Genomic DNA, 21264 nt, shown 5'->3' with positions numbered 1-21264 from the left:
AATGGAGAATAACTGAATAAGTAACAGTGTGATTGTGTTACAAAAAGCAACTATTAATATTCTGGTGTGTGTTAGCAGGAGAGTTGCATACAAGGCATTATTATCCCACTCTGCTCAGTTCTGGCAAGGACTCAATTCAAATATCGTATTCTGTCTTAGGCATGATGCATTAATAAAGATGTGGATAAATTGAAGAAAATCTTAAGGAGAGAAACAAAATTGAGTTGTAGAAAACTTGATATATGAACAAATATTAATCACTGGGCATATGTAGTCTTGAGAAAAGAAAACATGATGGAGGGAAATCTAATAACTGTCTTCTAGAATGCGTCTACACTAGCTCCATGTTTCAAAATTAATTTCAAACTGTGCTCCGGGAGTGGCTGCAGATGGAGTGGGAGGACAGGGCCTGGCGGAGGGAAGTCTGGGCCAAGGCAGCCACAGCCCTCTGATGGCTGGCCCCCCTGCCACCCCCGAACCTGCTCGCGCTGTCCCTGAACTCACCGTCTTCATCCCATCCACTCTCACCCCGTCTGCCTGGCTCACCCTGGGCTGCCAGCTGATTGCCAGTGCAAGCCAGGAGGAGGATCTCCCCCCCGCAGCCTTCCCAGCACCCTGTCCCCCTCCCCGCCGCCTCACCCAGCCCACCACGTCCCTTAACCCCAGCTGATCTTGCCTCCCCCGCTGGGGGTCTCATCCCCCCCAACCCCATGGGGGACTAGGTTGGCCTGTGGCCCTGGCCAAGGGGGCGTGCCCCCACCTCATTGTATATCATTCTCCATATAGTTAGCCCCCAGTTATTAAACATTTTTTGTGCACTCTAGTGTCCCCTGTGCGTGGGTGGGGGGGGGATGTGCTACAAGGGTGGGTGTGAGCCGGAGGGTGCCCAGTGGAGGTCAGCGTGACTCCCGCTTGAAGGCCTCGTGGTGGGCTTCCTGGACCCTAACCCCTTCTCGATGTGCCTAGCGGCACGGGGCCATGGGTGGCTGCTCATAGCTGGGGCCACGGTCTGCAGCCCACCTTGGTATATAGTGGTCATTCTTGCCCTCCACTGTATTGTGCAGAGCACAACAGGCTGCGACCACCCCAGAGACGCTGGGCAGGCAGACGTCCAGCTGTGCATTCAGGCGTCGGAAATGTCCCTTGAGGCATTTGGAAGCCTGCTCTACAGTGTTGCAGGCGTTGTTCAGGCAGTTGTTAAATGTCCTAGCTGGCAGTGGTGTGCCCAGTGTAGGGGAGCATCAGCCGTGGCTGCAAAGGGTACGCCCCATCATCCACTATATATGGTGGCATTGTTGTGTCTCCCACGGGAGCTACCGGACAGGGATATAGTTGCCCTTCTCCATGCGCCGTTCCACCCAGGAGTTGCGTAGTACCCAGGAGTTGTGGGCTCACCTGGACCAGCCCACGCAAATGTCACAGAACTTGCCCCGGGCATCAATGAGCACCACCGAGTGGTACCCCTTGTAGTTTATATAGTGTCCCGCGCTATGGTCTGGGGTGCGGATAGCTATGTGGGTGCCATCTAGTGCACCAAAGCAGTTTGGGAAGCCGAGGGCTTTGAATCCTGCCATGGCGTTGTCCAAGTTGCCGAGGTGGACGGCCCTCCGCAGTATGATGCGATTGATGGCCTGGACCACCTGTAGAAAGGGGGCACTGACATGTGGGACCTGCACATGAGGGGGGGCCCCCTACCCTCTCCCCCTTGCCGGGCTGTGTGTTGGGCCCTGGTCTGACTTATGTACAGGTGGATGGTTCCGATGGTGGCCTTGCCCACGCCAAACTGGTGCCCCACTGAAGGGTGGCTGTCCGGGGTGGCAAGCTTCTAGAGGGTAATCGCCACCCACTTCTTAACTGGGAGCACAGGCTGCATGCGGGTGTCCGTGTGCTGCAGGGTGGGCATGAGCCATTGGCACAGCTCCAGAAATGTCTGTTTTGTCATCCTAAAGTCCCAGAGCCACATTTCATCATCCCACTGGCCCAGTACCAGCCTCTTCCACCAGTTGCTGCTGCTGGGGTGGCTACAGAGGTGCTGTGGGGGATGGGGAGCGGCGGTTGCCCCGTTGCCAGGGCCTGCAGGACCCCAGTGGGGCGGGGGAGGTGGGCATCAGGGCATCCACCACGCCCAGGATGGCAATCACCACCTGGGTCCTGGTGTGGGTGGGGGCATTGGCCTCGGGCAGCTGTTGTTGCTCCATTCTCTTCTTGTTCTTGAAGCACGGTCCACACGGTACTGTGTACTGCTCTGCAGTGCTCTGTGTGTGCAGGGTGGATGTGTTTGGGAGGGGCCCTTTAAGATGGCTGCTGGCTGTGGGACCCGGAAGGGCTTGTTGGCCATGTGACTCCCTGCGTGGTGTTTCCAACCTGCTTATTTTGAAAGAGCCCTCATTCCTGTGTGGGCACTCCCTTTCGAAGCATGGGGGGGGGTCTTTCGAAATAGCAGATCGGTACAGCAATCCGTTTTGTGAGTGTAGCTGCGCTATTTTGAAATCTCTTATTTTGACTTTTTTTTGATGTTCCCCCTTTTGAAGTTTGTTTGTAATGTAGACACACCCCATGTGTGTTAAAGGCTGTTATAAAGAGGACAATGATCCATAGGTGTAGACGGGACTGGAGCACGCAAAGAAAAGTATAGTGGTTGCTGAACATCCACCTTTTTCCCTCCCCCACACCCAGCCTGTCTTGTTGGCTGGCAGTCCCCCCTCCCAACTCTAGCTGCTCCTCCCTCCCAGCATCTCCTGCTGGTCATAAGAGCTGCGTCTACACGTGCACGCTACTTCGAAGTAGCGGCACCAACTTCGAAATAGCGCCCGTCGCGTCTACACACGTCGGGCGCTATTTTGAAGTTAACTTCGACGTTAGGCGGCGAGACGTCGAAGTCGCTAACCTCATGAGGAGATAGGAATAGCGCCCTACTTCGACGTTCAACGTCGAAGTAGGGAACGTGTAGACGATCCGCGTCCCGCAACGTCGAAATTGCGGGGTCCTCCATGGCGGCCATCAGCTGGGGGGTTGAGAGATGCTCTCTCTCCAGCCCCTGCGGGGCTCTATGGTCACCATGGGCAGCAGCCCTTAGCCCAGGGCTTCTGGCTGCTTCTGCGGCAGCTGGGGATCTATGCTGCAGGCACAGGGTCTGCAACCAGTTGTCAGCTCTGTGGATCTTGTGTTGTTTAGTGCAACTGTGTCTGGGAGGGGCCCTTTAAGGGAGCGGCTTGCTGTTGAGTCCGCCCTGTGACCCTGTCTGCAGCTGTGCCTGGCATCCCTATTTCGATGTGTGCTACTTTGACGTGTAGACGTTCCCTCGCTGCGCCTATTTCGATGTTGGGCTGAGCAACGTCGAAGTTGAACATCGACGTTGCCGGCCCTGGAGGACGTGTAGACGTTATTCATCGAAATAGACTATTTCGATGTCGCAACATCGAAATAAGCTATTTCGATGTTGGCTGCACGTGTAGACGTAGCCAAGATGTGCTGAGAGGGGGTTATGGCAGGAGTGGGAATTGTGTGCATTTAGGGAAGGGGGTGGAACTGGGTGGGAAGAGGTGGGATGAGAATAGAGTGAGGATTGGAAGAGCAGGGAAATAGGTGGGGGTTTGGGATAGAGTTTGGGTGGGGGCAGGACCTGGGTGGAGTAGAGGAGGTTGAGTATGCCCTGGACCTGGAGGAAATCTGCACCTGTGCTAGTATCAGTTGTTCTTCCTGTCTGCTGACTATAGCACAAGAGGTAACTGATTGAATCTGAGCTGCCTGCTTTTTGAAGGAGGGAAAGAGAAAATCAGCCGTATCCAAACCTATCTTTTAAATGTTTTTTCTATCAAATCAGTTGATGTTTTGAACAAAAGTATTTTGACTGAACATATACTATGTTCACACCATTCACATTTTCTCCCCACTGATATATTTGTGTAATCTCGACAAAGTCTCATGTCCTTAGTGTTGAACTGCAGTGCTTAAGAATGTATATGTTCATAACACCACGTTTAGAATTGTCAAAACTTATGTCTGAAATTTGACTTTCAAGTTCATCCTTTTTCACTGCACCATATAACCAAGATAGCTACAATCATACTTATGTTCCATTATCTAAAATCCTGGGATCAGCTAAACCTTAACACCATTTTATAAAATTCTAGGTTCTGTGTTTTGAAACCAATAACTTATTGAAAAAAGTTAATGTGTAGATGAGACTGTTGCATTCCCTAGTCCCGATGAAGTAAACATAAGAGGAGTAATTGCAAGAAGGTACAGCTGGTAACTTTTTTTTCTCAGTTGTACCTTGTTTCTCATAGCAAGATGTCTACCATACGTGGAGTGTTTTTCCATTCAGGAATGTTGTTCCCTGCCTGTATTTGCTACTGTGAATAAATTTTTGTTTTTCTTTACTTTCACAGTAAAAAAGGAGGAGGAAGATTTTGAAGAGAAGAAATCCATTAAGAAACGAATTAAAGAACTGAAAGTCTTAGACCCAAAGATTGCACAGAATCTCTGTAAGCAGATGCTATTTTGATAGTTTCTTATTGTAAAATAGTTTTTTTTTTTTAAATGAGTTCTGTAGAACTTGTCTTGGTGTCTAGTTTTCATATTTTATCGAAGTGACAATTTTCCTTTAATAACCAGTCGAAAACTGAAGTTAATTTAAATTTAATACATTTGAAATTTGTTTAGAACAATAAAAGTCCTCCATGCTCAAACCTTGAGTGCCATCAGTTATTTTAAAATTATAAAACTTAAAATGTATTTTGGTTAGCCCTCTCTGCATTGTGCCTCAATAGTTAACAAATTCAGTCTATTCCAGGAGGTGGGAGAGTAATCCAGTGTCCAGGCCCTCAATGAAGTATGTTCTGACAGCTTCCTCCTTTTGGTTACATCAAGGGAGGAGAATGTACAATTAATACAGTTAATTGCAGATGTCACAAAGCAATGTAAGGGGAGAAAGAAAGTATGTTACATCTGTCTTCCCATGTTATGTTTGTGTAAAGCTTATAATTAGGACTAATGGGACTACATTTTTTTAAAGGAAACTTTCGGCTGAATACCAAGGCAATTGTATCAGTAAATTTCTCAGGGGTAAATTGTCAAGTGGATGATCTGTCAGTTAAAATATCTAAGATACGCTGGATAAAGTATTGAAAAATAAACAGTAAAGACAATTTTGTCAGTGGAAGAATCCAGTGCTACAGTAGTTTGATTTTCTAATTTCTTTGATTCTGTGATTCAAGTAAAAAATTTAAGACCTATATTTTTGCTCAGACCTTCATTCAGCAGAGAGAGCCTTTAAATGTCTGATAATATTTTCTTCATAATTTTTATCAGGCAACCAGCTTTCAGAAAATGTATATGTTTGGCAGAATGTTGCCTAATATGAACATTGCAAAATTCAATATTGGCAGTGGTACCAGTCTGGCCAGTATAAGAACCTGTTTGCATTTGTCAGTGCTTTTGCAACATTTTTAAATGTTGGGAAGAATTTTGCATGTTGGGTGTCTAGTTGAGGCTATACTGGTTTTTAGAAAGCTTCAACCCACTTTGGTGATCTCCCTGAGCTTTGAATCATAGTTATGTTTAGTAGGACTGCCAGATAATCTAAAAAAAAAAGTCACAATTAATGACAGCTTTATTCACACTGTTAAGCAACAGTGGAATGCCCCTTCTAATGTATTTACAAATTTTTTTGGTTTCTTTTTTTACATTTTGAAATGCATTGATTTTTAGTTGCAGCACTGAATACAAAGTGTGTAGTGCTCACTTAGTTATTATTTAATTACAAATATTTGCACTGTAAAAAGCACAATCTAAAGCAGTGGTATTTTTTCAGTATACAAGTACTGTAGTGCAGTCTGTTTGTTGTGAAAATGTCATTTGCAATTTTTTTTTTTAACAACACACAATTATCTGTTTCCCTTTTTCAGAGATAGGTATCATTTTTCCTTGTCTGGTTCTCTGTGACCTAGGTCCATCTTCCATGAACTTTCAAAGATAGTTAACACTTAAACATACTAGGTCAGCTAGTTTGAAAAGCATGCTAAGGTGAATTTCTTCACGCATGCCTACTAATATATGTAAATATTGTGTGTTATTCCCTATTCATACTTCTGTTCCTTCCTCTGTGTTTTATATTGGTTGTGTTAAGCATGCCCAGGAAGATGTTAGCAACTGTGTGCTTTGTTAATTGCATTGGGCAGAGTGGACTGGATAAGGCTGAAGATGATTTGTTTTCTTTTCCCCCTTGCATTCTTTCTCCAGATGATGTCTTCCACACCCATGATTTCAACTACTACTCATGCTGTTAGCTCCCAAATATTACCTGCAAGATGTCTTCCTTCATCCAATCCTGAATTTGTATGCCTTTTTTATATCTCCTGTATGCTCCACCAACATTTTTAACTTAATCAAGATGGAACAGGAGTGACCTTTTTTAAATCTCTGGAGACTTTTATATGCCCCCATTTTCTGTTAAATTTCTCAATGCCAGTATCGCTTCCCATTATTTCAAACCATAACTTTATTCTGCTCACATCCATTTTGTACCCTAATTTTGCCTCTTCATTCTGTACAATATTTTTAAATTGCAACCACTTCTCCCTAACCAGACAGGAATATTCTCACCCAAGTTTTTCAGGTCTCCTGTCTGGAATATTGCAGCTTTTCCCTTGAGAAGATTCCCTTTTTTGCATAATATCTGCAATTAGTTTTGTCAGATGTTCAAGGCACAAACCTATATGTCTTATTTTTATAGTTAGGTATCTAGTACTTCATCCAATGGTGTAAAATAGTCATCATGAAAATCACTAGAACAGATGAAGATATTGAAGAGAAGATGTCGAATTAAAAGGAGAGCTTGCCCATGAGAAATTGCTTATTAAGTACCATGTATGAAAAATAATGTTGGACAGTTGTTATAATCTAGCAAACACTATTAATCAAGGAATGTGATGGTTTTGCAATTTGCAATTTTTCCATGGCCTTGCTTAAGGACCTGCTTTCTCTAGTTTTCTCTCTGGTTTAAAAAAAAAAAAGGTTTTGCGGGGGAGGGTAGATTCTTAATCAATAAGGAAAAAAATGTGAAGAAATGGATATCCAAGTACAAATAATATAGTAAATGGAAGAAAGACATACTTTGTTTCTAGAATATCTGCAAAATTATTTTTTGTGGCACACTCTGTTGTACATTCAGCTGTAATGCACAATCCTGTCACTTGTCTAGCCTATGGTTACTGGAGCGGTCAAAATCATAAAGAGCTTCTAAATCTTCATACAGAGTTTTTTCTCTTATCCATATTATCATGAGCAATGTTCAGGTGGCCTATAGCAGTGGTTCCCAACCTGGGGCTTGCAGACCACAGGGGTTACACGAACATATTGCAGGGGGTCAATGAAAAAAAAGATAAATAAAAATGATCAAAAAAAATAGAATTGGAATTGACAGGGGTCTGTGAATGGTTTGTGGGGCGTGACTGGGGGGTCTGCACTAGTGAAAAGGTTGGGAACCATTGGCCTATAGGATTATACAATCCATTTAGTGTTTATTTTTAAGTAGCACAAAAGAACAGCTTCTTACTTCCTCACCATTCATTGTGCATTGAATTTTTGTTCTAGCTATTTTCCTTGGTTCCTTCCGAGTGCCTTATGAGGAAATCAAAATGATGATATTGGAAGTAGATGAAACACAGCTGGCAGAGACCATGATTCAGGTATGTAAATTGACAGGCAGTTTAAATACAAATATTTCAGTGTAAGCATCTCATTAAACAGAAACCTGTTACTGACAAAAACTCTTAACACAAATTATTCATCTGGAAAATCATTGCTGCATAATTAGTCTCTTAGCATTTCTAGTAAGCAAACAAAACTCTATTTTGTTTTTACATTTGCAGAGTAGACAAATCTTATCTGTACTTTTGAATTTATGTTTTGAATTAGTTTCTTATAACCAACATCCAGAATGTAAATTTACTTTATGCATGTGTTCAGACACACTGACTAAAATTAAATAACTTTTGTTTCTAGAATATATGCAAAATTATTTTTGTGGAACACTGTGCTTTATGAGAACAACAAAAAGTCCTGTGGCACCTTATAGACTAAGAAGCAGGTCTTTGCCCACAAAAGCTTATGCTCCAAAATGTCTGTTAGTCTATAAGGTGCCATAGGACTTCTTGTTCTTGAAGATACAGACTAACATGGCTACCTCTCTGATACTTCTCACTCGGCTTTACGTTAATCTGTATTGCACAATCCTATCGTGTTTTTCATCCTATCGTGTGACAAGCAAGAACTTGTCACAAAAAATATTTTTATTTTCATTTAGAGCTGGCTTTGTCTGGGATCCCACCAACAGAAATAGCCATTAGCTGCTTATCAGTCAATGGTTCTCTGGCTGTAGTTGCACAGTGCTTCATATTCCACAACATTTTAGTCAAATCAGAAAATCAATATAGCTGTGTTTGGGTTCAAAAGAATCTCAGATTTTTAATATTGTATTCAAAGTATTGAAAGAGTGATAAATTAAACTATTTGACTACACTCTGTGAAACATCGTGAACTGGGTATGCTACAAATACTTGTTGGTTCTGCATAACCTAGTTTGAAAAAATATATTTCATGTTGCAGACAGTGTTTTAGGCTATACATGTACATACAGTAATAAATAAATTGTGCAACATCGTAGATTGGTATTTTGCATACCATGTATTGTTACGTGAATTATTGTATCAAAACACTTATTCGAGTACTAGTTCAGCTGAAGTATAAAATATTCCCTTTTTCATATGGTCAAGTTTGAAAATAACCTAATTTTGGAATTTTCTTGAACCACATGGATTCAAAACAATTTCAAATAGTTGCTTCTATTTGGTTGTCCATTTGGTTTATTGCTCATTATTAACATACTTTTTCTATTATGACTTCATTCCTCCACTTCTTATTTGCGCCCTGCTAAGTCAGAATATCTTAGGGTCTCGGATGTTTTACGAGCTTACTAGCTGTCAAACTTCTAAAATACTTATTATTTAAAATGTATTTAAAATATTGTTACACTCACAGATGTTAAGGTTTGAATGGCCCCCTGTTGTCTGACTTCATGCATAACATTTGCAATAAGGCTTCCCTGTATTAATTTCTGTTTCAAGTCCAATAGTTTAGCTTGAACTAGAGTATATTATTAAGGGGGAGAGAAATCCAATTTTGAGTTAAAGATTTGTTATGATGGAGAATCCAGCACAACTCTTCATAAGTTTTTGTAGTGATTAATTATCCTCATTGATAAAATGTACACTTTATTTAGTCTGAATTTCTAGCTTCAGCTTCCAGCCTTTGTTTCTTGTCATATCTTTGGCTATGTCTACACTATGAGATAAAATCGAATTTGAAGAAGTTAGCTTGACAGTAAAATGTCACCGTCTTCACAGTTAATACTATTAACTCGATTTATTGACCTGTAATTCCGTTAACAAAATATTAATATTATGGGATGGGTATAGCATCAATTTTGAATTTAAAATCTTGAATCAAAGCTAGTGTGGAAGTGCTGTGTCCTTAATTTGAATTTATTAGCCTCCAGAAGTGTCCCGTATATATCCCACAAAGCTATGCATGACTCTCCATGTATGGCCGCTTTGTTGTACGCTGCTCTCCATCCAGGTGCACAGGAAGCCTGCAAAGTTGTGATTGAATTTGAATTGGAATTCAGCAGTGCCCAGTCCTTGAAATATAAAGGGTGCCATAATGAAAAATTTCTTTTACCCATTGCGTCGCACCACATTGGTAGCCATCACAGTGCATTGATAGCAATTGCATCCTTAGCCATCTAAGCACTGCAATGAAGAGCACTCAGGGTAGTCATCTGCCTAGTACTTGTCTGGATTACAAGAGAGCCCCAGTGTGGACCCACCAGGAGACTCTGGATCTTCTTCCGATTTGGGGAGATCAGTCGGTGGCGAAGAGACTTTGGGTACCAAGAGAAACTCAGCAGTCTATGATCAGATGATGTGCAAGATGACCACCTGAGGTTACTCCCGGGACTCAATGCAATGTTGGGTGAAGGTGAAAGAACTCCGGCAGACCTACCAAAAAGTCCAGGAAGCCACCCAGTGGTCAGGGGCAGCTCCACTTACTTGCTGCTGTTATGAACAGCTGCACGTGCTTATGGGGAGCGACCCCACCATGGAGCCCGGTCTGAATTACAACAATTGTGGAGGCCTTGTTGTGGAGTTTGGGATAAGCCCAGAGGAGCTGGGTGACCCGGAGGAAGAGGGTAACAAAGAGGAGGAAGGGGGAAATGAGCAGAAGTCCCATGAAGTTCTGACAGATAGCCTGGAGCTCTTCATCACAGACCTGGAACCAGGCCCCTCCACACTGCTTCCTGAGCACAAGTGGTTCAGGTGAGTATTTATTCTGCATGCTAGAAGCATGTTGGGGGTGGGCATAGGTATATGGTTGTGTATGGGTACAGGTTTGCTAGTTGTGGTTCTGTGCCCCTCAAAAGATCATGTTAATGTTTCTTGGGATGGAGTGCTTCTCTTCTTTGGCGATCTCCTCAAAGGCCTCATCTAGACACACTTGTATTTTTTTCACAATGTTCTCTGGCAGGGCTGACTTGTTGCGGCTTCTACAGTAGCACACCTTGTGATAGTGATCTGGTGTCATGGTGCCACACAGCATTTTAGCAAATTTTTCAGGCTTTTGGTCACACAGCAGGAGTCACTGTTCCTTCTCCATATCTGTTAGTTATAGGAGGGTGATGTCGTCTTTGGCAACCTGCAAAAGCACAGGAGTTTGCACCTGTTTTTTTCTTAACGTGCTTCCTGTCCCTTTACATTTGAGTGCAGCAGCCAGCAGGCGCTCTATTCCCCACCCCCGCAATGTGGTTTGCAGGGTCAGCGGGTCTCCCTCTCCCCTCCCATGTTCCTTTTGAACCAACATTTCTTTTCATTTGTCAAGAATCCCCCATGGCCCCTGGTTGCCATGCTGTGCTGGGTGTTTCACCTCCTATGCCCCCTTCCACCAGCATTTCTTTTAAGTTTAAGGACTCCCTGGCACCAAACGGCTGCTGTGCTCTGCTGGTCATCTCCCCTCCCATGTCCCTTTACACCCACCCTTTCATTTGATTTTTCAGGGCTTCCTGGCACCACACGGCTGACATGCTCTGCTAGGCGTTTACGCTCCCATGTCCCTTTTCATCAGCATTTCTTTTGATTTTTCAGGACTCCCTTGTACCCCACAGCTGTCGTGCACTGCTGGGTGTCTCCCCTCCCATGTCCCTTTACACACAGCTTTTCTTCGGATTATTTTTTTTTTCTTTATATTACTTTTATTGTACATCTAACCCCTCCACACAGCTGTCCATGTGGCTGCAATCGAACGCTTCCCTACCATCCCTTCTATGCGGCTTGATCATTGTGGAGAATTGCTCCAGGAACAGCCACAATTTTTTTTCCCTGTCCTGGCCAGGACATCTGGCAGTTTCCCCTCCTTTGCAGCCCTCCCCTTCCCCCGAAAAGTGGATAATTGCTTGTAGCTTACCATGTGCACAAAGAAATGTGCTGGGTAAATGATGGCAAATGATGTGTTGTGAAATGCATGCTTACTATCCTATCCTTAATAAGCCTTCAGTGGCCTTCAAAAAGTGAACTTTCCCTGATAGTAGATAAAGAGGCTCATTCATTCCATTTCAAAGCACATTATGTGACTTGTATCTTAATTTTGACCTTAATTCTCCAGAGGCAGTGCCCAGCATAGCAGAGAGGAACAGAAGAAGGAAGAACTGCAAGCAGGATGTTATCCTGCAGCATATGGAGAGGAATGAAGCGGAGCACACCAAGCTCACAATGGACAATGCTCAGTGGTGTCAGAATACGGATTAGTGGCATCAGAGTCAAGCTGAGATGCAGCAGAGAATGTTTGACTTGCGGGAACAGCAAGTGGTAGAGTGAGGCTGTAGCAAAGCTCATAACAGCAGGTACAGAACAAACTGAGGTCCTGCACTCCCTGCTGCAGCTGCAGAGGGTCTCCTAACATAGCAGTGCAGGAGCCGATACCTGCTGCCTGGAGTCCCCCGACGAGAGATTGCCCACCCCCCATTGATGCAATCCCTGCACGTGGGAAAGGAGGGCAAGGATATCCTGCCACTCAAGCCCCAAGGACCATCGCAAAAGGCTATTCAAGCACCCTTGAGAAGGCTCCTTTCTTCTTCAAGTGATCCCCGTGGGTGCTCCACAATAGGTGTTGGGCTCGCCCGGCGCCGCAGATTGGAAATCTTCCAGCAGTTTCTCCTGGATCGTGCTTGCGCCGGTGCGCGCCGCCCCCCTGCGTGCCCCCGGCCGCGTGCGCGATCCAGTCGCCGCCAGTTCCTTCTCAACTGCCATTGGCTGCAGACGGAATCTACTCAGGCTAAGGCCAGAGTCAGATTAAATAGTGGTTTTTTTCTACGTGTCATTTGTTGTTTTTGGTTATTAAAAAAAAAAAAAAGAGAGAGAGAAAGCAAAGACAAAGAGAATATCAGCAAAAAAAAAAAAAAAAAAAAAGAAAAAGAGAGGAATGGAGAAGAGAAGAGCGGACGTGAAGGCCATTTAGGCTGCCTGCTGCCCAGCAGGCTGGTGATCACTATTTGGGGTGGAAAGGCATGGATTAAGTGCTAAGTACCCTATTAACAGTAAAGGACTCACCGCAATGGCCTCTTCAGGTTTTAAAAAGCGTGAGTCATGCCGTGAAGCTATGCTGGCCTCCGTGGGGCATAGCGAATGCCTCCGATGCCTGGGGGAATCACAGGCTACCCAGAAGTGTTCTCACTGTGCTAAGCTCACAGCCAGGGCCAGGAAGGACAGAGCGATGAGGCGTAAAATGCTCTTGTTGATAAGGCTCTCCAGCCAGACTTGCCGGAGAAGCCTCACCCAGAAGGGCCCTCTGGGTTACATAAGAAGATGGCAGTTTTCTGTGATCCCCTTGATGCAGAAAGGGAGGAAACTCTCCCTGGCTCGATCCTTGCTGGCGTTTGTAGCGAGCAGGACGAGCAGAGCACACAGCCCCCAGCCGCATACTCAGGCAAGCGGCAGCGCGGCAGCGCACGTGGCAGAGGCTGAGCCTCCGGTTATACAACAGCTGGCCTGTGCGGCGCCTAGAGCAACAGCGAGGCAAGCACCGGACCCAGCGGCACCGCCACAGGCGGCACCGGCCCCTGCAGCACCAACGGTGCAGGGGTGCCAGGCACGGAGCCTGCAGGCACCGGAGGAGGATACCTGCGCGGCACCGCAGCTGACAGTGCAGAGCGCGGTGCTGACAGCGGGGCCGAGATCCCTGGCACGGAAGGGGGCGGTGCTGGCCCTGCAGGGGAGGGGCAAGGCCAAATCAAAAGCCCGGCACCTCAGTCCATCTCTGGACAGGGCTGTGCTGCTGTTAGCACCAAGCCCTCCCCCTGTGATAAACACGCCGCACCAAAGGCCTGTGTCTCCACCGGTCCATCTGGAACCACCTCCTCCGTTCCTCCAACCAATGTCACCATGGCTTGGGCCACTTTCACCATTTCTGGGATTGGATCCCCTGGAGTACTATCACAAGCCAGTTTCACCTCTATCTGTGTCGTCGCAGAGGTCTCGCTCTCCCAGACATCGGGGGTACACACCCTGTGAGTGGTCTAGGTCTCCATCCCCGGACCCTTGCCCATGCTGCCATGGTCGTCCTTATAATGCTGGACACAGACACCACAGGCCTACACCCAGGGGCAGGTCCCCCCCCCGGCCGCTCAATACCCCCGTGGGCACTCCCGATCGGGGACGGAAACACAGTTGTCTCAAGGGGAGTTCATTTTAGAACCCCGAAACTTTCCTTCACAATCCTCCAGCGAGCAAGTGTATCATCGACCGCAGGAGCCTGAGGGTTTGAGGGAGGTTTACCCTAGTGGTTCCTCCTCATCCTCCCCAGATGAGACCATGGCCCCCGGGGATGTCTCTCCCCCGGATGACCTTAAACAGTTTCAGGAGCTGCTTAAAAGGGTGGCTTTCACGCAAGGCATTCAAATGGCAGAGGTGCAGGAGAAACATCACAAACTCCTGGAAAATTTGAGACCCCCGGCTTCGTCCAAAATTGCTATTCCGCTGGACGAAGCCATTCTGGAGTTAGCCATTACTATAGGGCAGACTCCGGCCTCTGTTCTGCCTACAAACAAGAGAGCAGATAAGAAGTACTTCGTCCTGGCAAAGGGCATGGAGTTCCTCTTCAGTCACCCACAACCAAATTCTTTGGTGGTCGGGTCGTCCCAGCAGAGGTCAAAGGCTTCTCAGTACAAATCGGGGGGATCGGACAAAGATGCTAAGAAGCTAGAGCTGTTTGGCAGGAAGGTATACTCCTCTTCTACCCTGCTATTGAGAATGGCAAATTATGGGCATACCTAGCAAACCATAATTTTGATAATTACTCTGGGCTTACTCCCCTCATGGATTCACTTCCGGAAGACAAAAAGCCGGTGTCAAAGGCGATTATTCAAGAGGGCTACGCAGCATCGTGGACGGGAGTCCAGATCGCTCTGGACGTGGCGGACACGGCGGCACGCTCAACGGCTACAGCAGTGGTCATGCGTAGAGAATCCTGGCCCCAGACGTCGGGTATCCCAAGGGACCTACATGCGAAGATCGTGGACCTTCCCTTTGATACATAAAAGCTGTTTGCAGACTCAACAGACTCGGTCCCTCACACCAGTAAGGACTCGAGTGCTATGCTTAGAACCTTGGGCATTTATACTCCCCCATACAGGAGGGAAAAAATTTATCCTCAGCAAAGACACTACACTTACAACCACAGCGTGCTCAATATCAACGGGGCTATGGCCAAGGGCGCTATCAACAGTGGCAACAGTACAGAACTCCTAGGCAACGTTCTCAACACAGCCGTACGCCCTCGGTTCAGGCCCAAAGGCAACAAGTTGGATGGGTATGTCAGGGGCTGCACTATCAATACCCGCGCTCAATGCCACTCTCATCTCATGTTCCATCATCGCCTCAGACCGTTCCACTCCCAATGCCAAAAGATCACCACAGACAAATGGGTGCTGGAGATTATAGCCACGGGTTATGCGATCCCCTCCCAGTCGCTTCCACCGACGAAGCCTCCCACCAGGCCTCACCTCAGGGACGCTGCCACGAGGCGAGGCTCAAACAGAAGGTGAATCACCTTATGTTCATAGGGGAGATGGAAAGAGTGCCGGAATAATTTCAGGGGAAGGTTTTTGTTCACACTACTTCCTACCAGAGAAGAAAACAGGAGACTGGAGGCCCATCTTAGATCTTCGGGGCCTCAACCGTTACTTGCGCAAGCAACATTTTCGGATGATCACAGTTGCCTTGATACTCTCAGCACTGGACGATGGAGACTGGGTTGCAGCACTCTACTTACAAGATGCTTACTTTCATATAACAATCCACCCGGCACACAGACACTTCCTCCGCTTCACTGTCAGCCAGGAGCGCTTCCAGCACAGGGTTCTTCCGTTCGGCCTCTCCTCAGCCCCCAGAGTCTTTACCAAAACCCTGGCAGTGGTGTCAGCCTACCTGCACAGACAAGGGGTGTTTATTTTTCCCATATCTGGGTGACTGCCTGGTAAAAGGGACCTCGAAGGCAGAGGTCTCACGCATGATACGCGTCACAGCGGACACGTTTTTCTTCGCTGGGCCTAGTCATCAACCTCGCAAAGTCAAAGTCTGAACCCACACAACATATAGAGTTCATAGGGGCACGCATAAACTCTATCACAGCAAGGGTGTACCTACCCGACGCCTGCTTCCGCGCCATCAGTTCGCTGGTGCAAGTCATCACATACAGCCCCACGGTGCCGGTCTTAACGTGCTTACAGCTGCTGGGCCACATGGTTGCAGTGACATTTGTGGTACAGAATGCCAGGTTGCACATGTGAAGCCTGCAGCATTGGCTGGCGAGCGTTTACAAACCGGCATCCCACACTGTCCACAGGGTGGTGTTGCCCACAACAGAGGTGCGCAGATCCTTGGCGTGGTGGGAAAACCCCGAGAATCTGCTAGTGGGGGTGCCTTTTCACCAACCACAAATTTCTATTTTTTTCTTACTACCGACGCCTCCCACATAGGATGGGGAACGCACATCGGCGACAAGGTAACTCAAGGGCTATGGTCCCCTGCGGAACAGACACTGCACATAACCATGCTGGAGCTCAGAGCAGCGTTCAACGCCTGCAAACATTTCCAAGATTACCTACATGGCAAAGTAGTCGGGATTCAATACCGACAATACCTCCGCTATGTTTTACATCAATCAACAAGGAGGAGCACGATCCTGTGTCCTATGTGCGGAAGCAGTCCAATTGTAGAATTGGTGCATCGCCAACAACATAACGTTGAAAGCCTCGTACTTGCCAGGCGCTCACACCGTGAAAGCAGATCAGCTGAGCAGGCGCTTTGCAATCACGCATGAATGGCAGATCTGCTGCGATCTGCTACGGCGCATTTTTCGTACATGGGGGTTTCCCCAGATAGATCTGTTTGCCACAAGGTCTTGCACAAAGCCAGAAGGGAGAGAGCTCGCATGATACTCATAGTCCCGCTTGGGATCGGCAGCAATGGCTTCCCTTGCTTTTGCGCATGTTGGACCGCCCACCGCTCCCTCTACCGGTGGCGCCGGACTTACTCACGCAGGCTCAGGGGTCCTTAGTGCACCCGCACCCTCAGGGTCTGCACCTACAAGCATGGCTAATCCATGGCTCAGCTCTTTAAAGAGCACGTGTACGGAGGGAGTACAACAAGTCCTGGAATGTAGCCGAAGGACCTCCACCAGGAGGACTTACAAGCAGAAATGGACTTGATTCACAGCCTGGTGTTCCGCCAAGCAGTTAGCTCCCCTTGACGTTCCTATACCTGTAATACTAGAATACTTATTGGACCTCAAGAGAGGCGGTCTTTCTCTATCCTCACTAAAGGTCCACCTCGCCGCTATATCAGCCTTTCAGCATACAGAGGAAGGGCCCACGGTATTCGCCGATCCTATCGTTACCAGGTTCTTGAAGGGGCTGGTAAACCTGTACCCCCCTCGGAAACCGCTTCCACCATCGTGGAATTTGGACTTGGTGCTCAGCACGCTATCGGGTCCACCTTTGGACCATTAGCCACAGTTCCCATACATATCCTTATGATAAAAAAAAAAAAAAAAAAAAAAAACAACCTTCCTCCTTGCAACTACGTCAGCCCGCAGGGTGAGTGAGCTCGCGACAGTGATGGCAACGCCTCACTGCACAGTATTCCCAAAGCAGGCGGTAACCTTAACGCTGCACCCAGCCTTTGTTCCAAAAGTCTCTTCGGAGTCCAATCTTAATGAGCCAATAGTTTTACCCTCGTTTTACCCGAAGCCTCACAGCTCCGGCAAGGAGGCATGCCTGCATCTCCTGAATGTGAGGAGGGCGTTGGCCTTCTGCATAGACAGAACTAAGTCCTTCCGGAAAACGGACAGGCTCCTAGTCTCTCTCTCTCTCCCAGGTCAAAAGGAGAAGGTCTCTCTTCACAGAGAATCTCAAAGCACATTGTGTCCTGTATAAAAATGTGTTACCAGCTTCAAAATGTTCCTTTGCTGGCCCCGCCCAGGGCTCACTCCACCAGGGCAGTGGCGGCATCAACAGCCTTCTTCAAGGGCATCGCGTTAACAGACATCTGTAGAGCGGCGACCTGGTCATCCTACGACACCTTCGCCGAGCATTATGCCCTGCCTCGGGTATTCGAAGAGGATACCTGTCTGTCGACAGCAGTCCTCTCGGGGCAAACTGCACATAAACCGATTACCCACCTCCTTACTTGGGTTACTGCTGGGTAGTCACCTATTGTGGAGAACCCACGGGGACCACTCGAAGAAGAAAGATAAATTACTCACCTGTAGTAACGATGGTTCTTCGAGATGTGTCCCCGTGGGTGCTCCACCACCCGCCCGTCCTCCCCTCTTCGGTTCTCTGTCTGGTGTTTTTCAGGAGCATCCGAGGCGGTTGGTCAAGGAACTGGCGGGGACTGGATCGCGTACGCGGCCAGGGGCGCGCAGGGGGGCAGCGCGTGCTGGTGCATGCGCGATCCAGGAGAAACTGGTGGAAGATTTCCCATCTGCGGTGCCGGGCGAGCCCGACACCTATTGTGGAGCACCCATGTGGACACATCTCGAAGAACCATCGTTACTACAGGTGAGTAAGTTCTCTTTTCCTAGCCACTTAAGCCTCTCCTCCCCACAAAATAAAATAATTCCTTCAAGCTTGGTATCATTTCATGTTGTGTGGTGGGGTTTGGGGGGGTGGGGGGCAAAATTCATAGTAGGTTGGGGGAGGGCTGAAGGCACAGCTGCTTGCTGCTATGCACAAGTTTGCAGTGGCCATGTAGTTGAGGGAACCGGGTGGCTAAGGGAGGGCTGAAGGTGCAGCTGCCTACTGCTACTCCCTTCTCTGCAGTGGAGGCACGACTGAGGGAACTGGGCAGGTTGGGAGGAGAGCAGAAGGCACAGCTGTCCCCTGATACTCCCAGGTCCTCAGCGGATGCATTCTACTTACTGAAACTTAACCCCTTCCTACCAACTAAAAGCATTCATTCATTAAGGCACGGTATGATTTACTGGCATTATGTCAGAGAAATACATTGGTAGCATGTGCGTTCCAGATCATTCATGAAGCTATTTTGTAAAGCATCCCTTATTGCTGCTGCCTCAGCGTGACTACTGGTGGATGGTTGTGTGGGCAGCTGTGAGTGAGCCCTGCCTATGGCTTCAGCTTCTGAATTCCAGATGGATGGGGCAGTCTTACTCCTGGGTTCATATATGTTGTGCAAAATACCACATGCTGTAATAAAGGTGAGGACATGAGTTTCAAAATGGTCCAAATGGGTCAATTAGCATCTGAACCTCGCTTTAAATGGCCAAAGGTGCCTTCCACCGCCATTCTGCACCTGCTGAGTCTGTGATGGAAATTTTCCTTGCTGGGGTCCAGGGTTTCTGTGTAGGGCTTGATAAGGAAATAGAGCAGACGATAAGCAGGGTCACCCAATATAACAATAGACATCTCCATGTAACCAATTGTGATTTTTCTGGTCTGGGAAAAAAGTCTCATCCAGGAGCTTTCTGTACAGTCCAGAATTTTGCAAGATGTGTGTGTTGTGAGCAGCAGCTTCAAGTTGTGCTTAACTTGCATTAAAGCGAGTTACGCACAACTTGAAGCCCTGTATTTTGAGGGTTTACTGTGTCTTTCCTACCTTTGTGCTGGATTATGGTTTAAAATATATATATAAACTTTTTATTTACATTAATAGAGCACAAAACAGTCACCAGGTCATAAATATTATTGCTCACTATCAACTTAACCATATGTTAGCTGGTATGTGCAACCTTTTCATTTGAAAGTATTGGTCTATAGCAGGAATCTGCAACTTTTCCTAGGCAGAGTGCCGAAATTTGACCTTTTGACACTCTATGGTGTGAGTGCTGGTGATGCTTTTTAAAGTCACTAACAGTCCTACTTGCAATAGCTTCATTAATAAATACATTAAGATGCAGAGCTTTACCATGTAGCTGGTGTTTGGTAGCCTTGGGTGGTTTTTGTTAATCTGCAGATGGACCTTTTTGGCTTCCTGCTGCTTTAAACAAGCAATTTGCAGCCTCCACAAAACCTCTTCCTCGTTACAAAGCCTGGCATTTTTGGAAGAGCACCAAAATGGTTGTTTGTTGTTCGGTACTAGAAGTGGGTGAAAGTTCAGAGGGGCAGCAAGGTCAAGAGGAAAGAGTTTCTATATTCTGACCTACAGCTAAATTCTGTCCCTTCCACTGACTCCCAGCATTCCTTGGCCAGTCACTGGTTGTGGGTCGGGGCAGAGGTTCAAAGAAGCCTTGGAGAGCTAAGGCCCCATCTTCCAAAATATTTAGGCACCTAATGTCCTTTGAAATTTAGCAGGAGCTAGGCATAGAACTCCTGTAGGCACTTTTGAGAACCTCAGACTTGGCCTCTCTGTGCCTCAGTTTTCATGCCAATAGAAGAGGATAATTGGTTCTTTCTCACTCTGTGCTAGAGAGCTATAACAAATGATGAGTTACCAGTCAGGGTCTAATTCAGAATATCACTTAAACATGTGCTGAACTTCCAGTCAGTATGCTTGAAGTCAAGGAAACATAAGCAGATTGTGGAATTTGAGCATATGTTTGAAGTGTTCTGCAGAATCATGCCTTTGTTCTGAGACTGTGCATGGGTGTCAGATACTGTATTAATGAGTAAACATTACAAATCACTTAGGATTGCCAGTGGATTTTGTGTATCACCAAGGAGAAGAGGCCACCTTCCTGTTGGTGAGTCTGTTGGTGAAGCCACCTTCCTGTTGGTGAGTTTAAAGGCAGCTAGAGATAGGGTGGCATGAGAGTGCACAGCCAGGTAGCACCTGCCTTCCATAAAGTGAATGGGAGTCAGTCAAGGGGAATCTATCTCTGGGAATTGGCCACGAGTGCAAGGCCAGCAGAGCACCCAGTGCCCTGCAACGAGCCCAGGGAACTTATTGTTTGACAGGATTCAGGCTGGCCAGCCGCACTGCATCTGGAACCGTTGTAAGAGCTTCTCCCATCTGTGGCAGCCACTCCCCAGGCCCCTTTTCCCCCCTTCAAATGCAGGCAGCAATGGCAGCTCCCTGCAACTTCTGCCAGGATGCCCTGGCATGTTACACAATGTGTTTCCATATGGGACTTACTTCCCCTTTCTGGGACCTGATTAAATTCATGGTCACTGCAGATTTTTTTGCCTGGACTTTAGATCCGTGGGACTTGAATGCTATGCTCTGCACCATAAACATGGCTACTTTTGATGTGTTTGGAGAGGTATTCTCTCAAGCCTATTATGTTGTCAAAATGAACTATCCCTTACAAGAGACAGTATATGGTCCTTATATGATACTTTTCCTTTTATGCAGTGAACCAACTAACAGTACAGACATTTAAACTATTATTTAGCCTTCTGAGTTACTGATCAGTTCGTGGTTTTAGAGGTATTGTTTAATCTGCTGTGGAAACATAGGAAGACATCACTGCATAGGTTTGTACTTAATTCATGGTTTCAAGATTTTAATAGATGTAGGTTTATTTGTTTTTTTATTTAAACAGGAGCTGTGGTTCTGTAGAACAAAGTGAGAGAGAGATTGCCATGCTGTACTCAAAGGCACATTCTTGTGCACTTCCAGCAACATTGTATATGCTATTATGTGCTAACAATGCCCTGACACTATATACATTGGATAGATTGGGCAAAATCTTCAC

At 46.7% G+C, this 21264-nt stretch overlaps 1 protein-coding gene across 1 annotated transcript in view; it reads left to right on the top strand.

Annotated features, from left to right (window-relative positions):
* The window catches only part of DIAPH3 (diaphanous related formin 3), a 492901-nt gene that overhangs the window by 212453 nt on the left and 259184 nt on the right, over positions 1-21264 (top strand). Inside the window, exons 18-19 of the mRNA XM_074982855.1 lie at positions 4392-4487; positions 7597-7691. Coding sequence (XP_074838956.1) covers positions 4392-4487; positions 7597-7691 — 191 coding nt within the window. The remainder of the gene's footprint in view (positions 1-4391; positions 4488-7596; positions 7692-21264) is intronic.

Source organism: Carettochelys insculpta, chromosome 1, assembly GCF_033958435.1.
Source record: "Carettochelys insculpta isolate YL-2023 chromosome 1, ASM3395843v1, whole genome shotgun sequence".
Classification (NCBI taxonomy): Eukaryota; Metazoa; Chordata; order Testudines; family Carettochelyidae; genus Carettochelys; species Carettochelys insculpta.
Note: the sequence above shows the minus strand (reverse complement) of the source record. Positions and strands in the feature narration are given on the sequence as shown.